At 35.5% G+C, this 7,226-nt stretch overlaps 1 protein-coding gene across 1 annotated transcript; it reads left to right on the plus strand.

Annotated features, from left to right (window-relative positions):
- Positions 1 to 333: 333 nt before the first annotated feature.
- On the plus strand, positions 334 to 4,149 carry LOC129295850 (pentatricopeptide repeat-containing protein At3g12770-like). Its single transcript, XM_054934439.1, has 3 exons — positions 334 to 2,150; positions 2,397 to 2,495; positions 3,566 to 4,149. Exon 1 carries the CDS (start codon positions 479 to 481, stop codon positions 2,141 to 2,143), a length of 1,665 nt encoding a protein of 554 aa, XP_054790414.1. The 5' UTR covers positions 334 to 478; the 3' UTR covers positions 2,144 to 2,150; positions 2,397 to 2,495; positions 3,566 to 4,149.
- The last annotated feature ends 3,077 nt before the right edge of the window (positions 4,150 to 7,226 follow it).

Raw genomic sequence — 7,226 nt, forward strand, 5'->3', positions numbered from 1 at the left:
TAAATTTAAAAATTTATTAAATTTTTAAATAAAATTAATGAATTTTAAATTTTTTTAAATTTTGATAAAATATATTAAAATAATTTATAAATAAAATTACTGGAGTAATTTGTTAGGAAGAGACCGATTTTACTTTTTTAATGTCAAATGATCAAAAGCATGTTTTAGATAAACTTAATTTGAAAAAATGTAATTAATGCTTCCCATATCTCAAGGAAATATCATGCTAATCGTTGCCTATGGCATTCCTTCACTCCTCTCTCTCTCTCTCTCTACATATATATGTGTGTGTGTATAATTATATATATATATCAAAAGCCCCTTGACCTGTGGCTGTGAGAGTCCATTTCCAGTTAGTGGAGAACTAGCCATTTGCTTCAATGCAGTTCAAACAGGCACCTTGGTTTCCCTTAATAATCCCCAAGGCCAAAACCAGATGAAATAGGGCTTGTGTGGTGAATCTCCTTCACCCACAAATATGGAAGCAAGGGCGGTGCATGCAGAGAATTGCATTTCTTTGATCAAGCAAAGTAGCAACATCCAATCCCTGAAATGTGTTCATGCTTGCATGCTCAGGTCCCACCTTTGCTTCAACCTCTTCTTCTCCACTAAACTTATCGCTCACTACCTCTCTCTCGGCTCCATCTCACTCGCTTCCACCTTATTCTCTCTTGCTTCTCACTCTTCCTCGCCCGATGTCTTCCTCTGGAACGTCATGATACGTGGCTTCCTCGACAATTCCCTCCATCACCGTTCTTTGGAACTCTACACGCAAATGCGACAACTTCCCCACCTCCAACCAGACAATTTCACCTTCCCGTTTGTTCTGAAGGCCTGTGCTTATCTACGAGATTATCGGTTCGGTATTCGAGTTCATGCTGATGTGGTGCAATTTGGGTATGGTTCTGATGTGACCGTGGCTAACTCTTTGTTGACTTTGTATGGCAAGTGTGGCCGTCATGACATTGCACGCCGGTTGTTTGATGATTTGCTCGACAAGAATGTTGTCTCTTGGAGTTCAATTATTGGCGCATACGCCCAGAATGGGTGCTACCGCCAAGGGCAATTCTTGTTTTCGCAGATGTTAGCCAATGGAATTGTGCCAAACAGAGCTTCCATCTTGAACGCTATGGCTTGTGTGCACACAGAAAAGGAAGCTGACCATGTTAGGAGGTTCGTGATGGACAATGAGCTTGACTTGGATAGATTAATACAGAATGCTACCATGAGAATGTATGCGAGATGCGGGAGGATGGATGTTGCTCGGGCATTATTTGATGGGATAATTGATAAGGATTTGGTATGCTGGACATCAATGATTGAATCTTATGCTGGGGCTAGTATGCCGTTGGAGGCCTTGGGGCTCTTTAGACAGATGATCTTGTTAAAAATCAATCCTGATTCAGTGACCCTTCTGGCTGTAGTTTGTGCTTGTTCACAGTTGGCATGTTTCCAGCAAGCACGTTTCATTCACGGTTTTGTAATTCGGAACTGTTTCCAAAATCAAGTATCTCTTGAAACTTCTGTAGTCGATCTCTACGTGAAATGTGGAAATCTGGCATACGCCAGAAGAGTTTTTGACCAAATGCAGGAGAAAAATGAGATCTCATGCAGCACCATGATTTCAGGTTATGGGATACACGGCCACGCTAGAGAAGCTTTGGACTTATTTGATCAGATGAAGGCGTTGCGACAACCAGACCTTATTACGTTTGTGTCTGTTTTGTCAGCATGCAGTCATGGTGGATTGATACAGGAAGGATGGGAGTGCTTCAATTCCATGAGTAGAGATTTTGGAATAAGACCAGTTTCTGAACATTATGCATGCGTGGTTGATCTCTTGGGTCGTGCTGGGCGACTTTGTGAAGCCCATGACTTTATTCAGAAGATGCCAATAAAGCCAGGTGCAGCTGTATGGGGAGCACTGTTGGGTGCCTCTAGAATTCATTCAAATGTAGAAATGGCTGAGCTTGCTGCAAAATATCTTTTAGAGTTGGACTCCAATAACGCCGGTCGATATGTTCTTTTATCCAATATTTACGCTTCTTGTGGTAAAAGAATAGAAGCGGATATGGTTAGAGCTCAAATGAAACAGAGAAGGGTGAGGAAAATTGCCGGGCAAACTACTATACATCGAGGCTAAGATCAAGGTAAACACATTTGTTTTTGGGGATAGGTCACTTCCTAAAGCTGATTTAATATATGCTACATCGAAGAATATAATGGGCTGATTTTTCTTTACTACATGACGGGGACAAAGAGATGAAGTAAAACATGTTATATGCATACAGTGAAAATATACAGAACACATTTCCCATACGCATTAATCCAGGCAACGTTTCAAAATTGTTGCCTCGAGTTTCACCTAATAACTATTGTCTATTTCCATGATATAGGCAACAGATTTCGCAGTGTGGATATGGTAAACCCAATTGAAAAAGAAAAGGGTATTACACTTGAAGAATTTAGGATCACAAAGATGCACATAGCTAACGGTAAGCTCTCATTTTCTGTCTTTCCTTGTCTTCCTTTAATGGCCCATGTCCATGTGTATTATGATTCTCTTTTGTTCTGTCAGCATTTCAGTTTTTCTTTGAATTTTTTATTTTCCACTATTGTTATTTTACTTGCTATGTGGTGATCGATTCTGACTTCACTGTTTCGTTATTGTGTTTTCCTTGCTGTCGCCTTAGCTTCGTGTGCAATGGTTTGCTTTCTACGTGTGATGGAAACTTTTGTACTGATCACTATTCCCCAAATTCATGTAACTCTTTTACTGATCTCTTTGCTTATTCTAGTGTTTGGGAATTTGAAAGAAATTTCTGGAGTCTAATATGGTAAAGCCTATGTATGGTGTCTTTGATATGCCCACAATTCAGAACCTCACACTAAAAAAATTAGGATTCAAGTTACTAGGTTTTTATTTGAAGATTTTGAACTCCTCTATCTCTACAGCCTAAGAGTAAAAATATAGCATGAGAAGGAAGTAGTATGAGTTTCAAAACGCTATTTTATTTGCTAGCAATGTGTAGTGAATATATTTCCACAACAGGCATTGCTTGATCCATCAATGTTTACTTCTAATGAGTTTCTGCATCTTTTTCTTCTCTGCGAAGATGTTTTAAAATTGGCTCAAAATGTTAAAGTTAGGCAGAAGTGTGAACTGAATTACCTAATCTGTACTTAATTTTTTTTTATTCACTTAAGATGTCACTGTTTGCCTAATAATCTCCATTATTACGCAAAAACATAATCTCATTGCAGAATAGTCCAAACATTTTTTTTATCTTATTTCACTTCATGTAAAAGATTATGAGTGTTGGATTTTTTTCCAGCTCTTAATTCTTGTGTTTGTTACTGATGACTCCAAATATTTTATATGTTGTTAGGGAATATTGGAATCAATTTGGGGTATCTGATTAATTTTGAGGGAAATTAAATCATTATTTTAAAAAAATAAAAGAAAAATGCTTTTGAAAATAAGAAAGGAGACTTGATAGGATTTTATTGAGATGAATTGGTTGCTTGAGCTAAATTTGCATGAATGTTGTTATGTTGTGTGTAGGATGATCCAAATTAGAAGTCAAAAACTCTTTAAGTAAGTAAAGATCGAAGGCAAAGCAAAGTTAAAATTTACACCACATCTCTGCCTTATGCCACAGCATGAATTCAGTCATAATGGTAGAAAAACCTGTGAGCAAGTATGCCACGGCATCTTTGTAGATGCTAGAGTGTAATACCCAATGACAGGCAACAGAATGGTCTTACATCATAGCGTGACACAATTATGCCATGGCGTGTTCGTCAGTTGGTGAAACGCTCAGCTTTGAAGAAAACTAATATTTCTAGGGTTCTGAAGGGGGGAGCTCAACATTCTGGACTTCCAGCAGCTACTGTATGTGGGGAATGAAGGGAGAACACCAAGGACGAGTTGGAGAAGCATGGGTTTCATGGGAGATTAGTGGTTTTCGTCCAAAATCACTTTAATTAAGCTTTTCTTCTCCTTTTTCTCTTCATTTTGATGTATAGTTCACTGATTTGCCATGTTCAAAGCTATATGTGGCTGATTTCTTCTTAAACCTAAAGGAATTATGAATCTGATGATGGATTAGGCTTGTTTTTATCGATTAATTATGCTTAATGTTGATTTTAGTTGCTCAATCTTGTGTTTGAATGTCTATTTGATGTTTGGCTCCCATTAATATGATTTTGAGTGTTGGGATTTTTCCTTGACAAAAAGGAATCTCATTTGAACTATTAGATTGAGTAATATGGAATTAGATTATCATTTACCTTACATGCTTGAATTTGTGCAACTTTGTCACTTCATTGCCAAGACCGTTTGTATTTCTGATCCATTAGAGCTTTGCCAATGTCTTCACTGCTTTATGAATGTTATCTTGGAATTCACCAATATGATAAACCTCTATGTGAATCAAGCTTGTTACTGTTGTAGTATTGGTTCAAGACTTGAGTAATCTCTTTTTAGGCATAGAAGGTAACTGGTTGTTTTGATCTAATCTCTTTCTGTTTTATCTCATGAGTTTCATTCAAAAAAAAAAAAAAAGAATATGTTAAAGTTAAACACAGAAACATGTGATGTGGATTAGCTGCCTATTGTCAATGGTCATACAAAGATAAGATTTCAGAAGTAATCAGTAGTTCCCTTTTTTCCTTGTCTGGATTGATGTGACCTTGCATCAACCAAACATGCAGCAAAGCTACACTCTTCATCTGGTTCAATAAGATTAACGTATACAAGTTGTTTATGCTGTTCTATTACAAACTATAGCTCATTTATTTATATTCCCGTGTCTTTTAAGCTGTTGTAGTTCCAGCTTTCAAATCGAGTGCCTCCTGGGGGGTTTGACAGTTGTTATAAATATAATGGTGGCAATTCAGTATATAATTTAGACCCTGTTAACCTGGAAAGAAATGACTGTCTTTCTTTGCTTTTGAGTCTTTTATTTGTGGTGAAGGGAAAAACTCAATTCATAAATAAATTCGTGCTAAAGGTTGCTTTCAGCATGGGGTTTGGAGTAAATTTAGGACTTGATATATTTCACTATCTTAGATCAATTTTAATGAAATGAATGATATTGTTAGGAAGTCCATTGCTTGATCACAACATTGTATCTCGTATTTTTGTTTATTGGTTTTTGTATTCATTGATCTCAGAATTTGAAATGTGCATAACATCATTAAATACTGTTCTTCTGATGTTAAAATTTTTATTAGCAGCATCATTTTTATTCATTCCATTGATTAGGAGATAGAAGAATGCTTTGCACTCCATAATGTCCATTCTTTGATACAGAGATTCATGCTTGACTGTAGGAGAGAATGAAAAGGAAATGGAATACTAATCTAGTAGAAAAGCAAATAGAATACTAACGTAATCAAATCCTAATATACTAGGGATAAGAGAAAACTGTGAAACCAAAAGATTAAACAAATATTTAATAGTCAAAGACACAAATCAATACCACAACTAGTGAGATTGATCCCAACCTTCAATCTATATTTCCATGAGTCATTCTGTTCATTTATGTTTGTCCGTTGAAGAGAGGTTGGAGGAAAGTAAGAATGATTTTATGAGGAAAGATGCATTGAAAGAGAGAAATAATTATTTGGAGGAAGGACAACAATGGGTTCACAAGTATGTACTGGCTGGGGAGATGGACCGCAACTGATGGTGAGGTGGAAGGTGATTAATTCACTGTAACTATTGTACTGGCTAGGGAGAAGGGTAGAATATTTTTTTGCATGGGTTAAGGGACGTCAGAGTCAAGCAAATTTATCATAGAGTTAAAGGGCTATTTTATCTTTAAACAATAAATTATAGAGCGTTTGAGATCCTAAATTCATTTTTAATACAACGTTCTTCTTCAACTTTTAAAAAAAATGCAATGCTGCCCTTATCATTAGTAAAAATTATCTTTAACTGTTAGTTAATTAGAAAATTATAAAAAAAAAAAAGACATCAAAAATTACAGAAATAACTCCAAAAAAATTACAGAAAAGGACCTGAAAAATTATAAAAAATGACCAAGAAATTTTTAATATTCTTTTTTGTAATTTTTGAAGTCCTTTTTCATAATTTTTTGGTTAACTAATAATCAAAGTTAACATTTATTAAAGATTGGGGCAATATTGCACCATTTTCAATAGTTAAAGGGTCACATTGCATCAAAAACGAGTTTAGGATCAATTTTATGCAGGACAGTCCTCCGATCTCTCAAGTTCCAGAGGAACTTTCTTTGTTTCTGCATTATTTTCTTTCATCTGAGCACTGAATTGATGTATTACTCTCTCTCTATACCAATGGGATTTTCACAGCTAGCAACCATAAGATTAATTCCTCGAGAAATAAACATCATTTAAGAGGTTATCATCTCTCAAACATTGCTCTCCATGCATATTTTTAGAAATGAAACTCTAAAATGACGCTTAAGGAACCCAAACCACTACTATTTATGCCACTCACTGGGTATTTTTGTTTGTGATGGTTTGTTGGATTTAGAAATCATGAATTTGGGGAAACAATATATGGGATTGGGCATGTTTGAGCTCCACAAATACAATTTAACTAACATCTTATCAACAACAAACCCAAACAACATTTTTATAAATCCTTTACAAATAATTACTTTTGATGATGAGTTAGCTTACCAAACTCTTATCAGAAGTCCTAGAGTTCACATTTTTTATACTTCACCTTTGGGTGTATAAAGTTCTTGTATGTTGATATGAGACATCATATTACATAGCATGGTGTTTCCTATGGCCTTACTATTCAAAAAAAAAAAATCCTTCACAAACTACTCATGAATAATATCCAGTATTATATAATTAATCCAGTCATAATATGAACAATCCAATACAAATACATATAATTAGAATCCAAAGGATCGTGAACTCATGGGGGTCCTAGGTGTGCAATATACAACCATTAACGTATGATAAAGCTAATGAGGGATTTACAATGACCAACGGACAGAGCCAAACCTGGGAGCTCTCTCTGATTGTCACCTTTGGAATTCTCACCTATAAATACTATAAATCACGAGATGAGGCAGAAGTCTCAGTAAGCAACAATTAATTTATATGGCATGCTAGTGTTAATTACAAGACAAAGAAGTGGGTAATTAAATTATAACATACATATACAATTTTGGCTCAAAAACACTTTCCTGTTATATCTCATTAAATAAATTTGAATTTAC

Source organism: Prosopis cineraria, unplaced genomic scaffold (assembly GCF_029017545.1).
Source record: "Prosopis cineraria cultivar Desert tree isolate PC_DT_omini unplaced genomic scaffold, ASM2901754v1 PC201, whole genome shotgun sequence".
In the NCBI taxonomy this organism is placed as follows: Eukaryota; Viridiplantae; Streptophyta; class Magnoliopsida; order Fabales; family Fabaceae; genus Prosopis; species Prosopis cineraria.

Bases quoted from the DNA above. Each gene is read 5' to 3' on its own strand.
- LOC129295850 (XM_054934439.1), top strand. From the start codon at position 479: ATGGAAGCAAGGGCGGTGCATGCAGAGAATTGCATTTCTTTGATCAAG.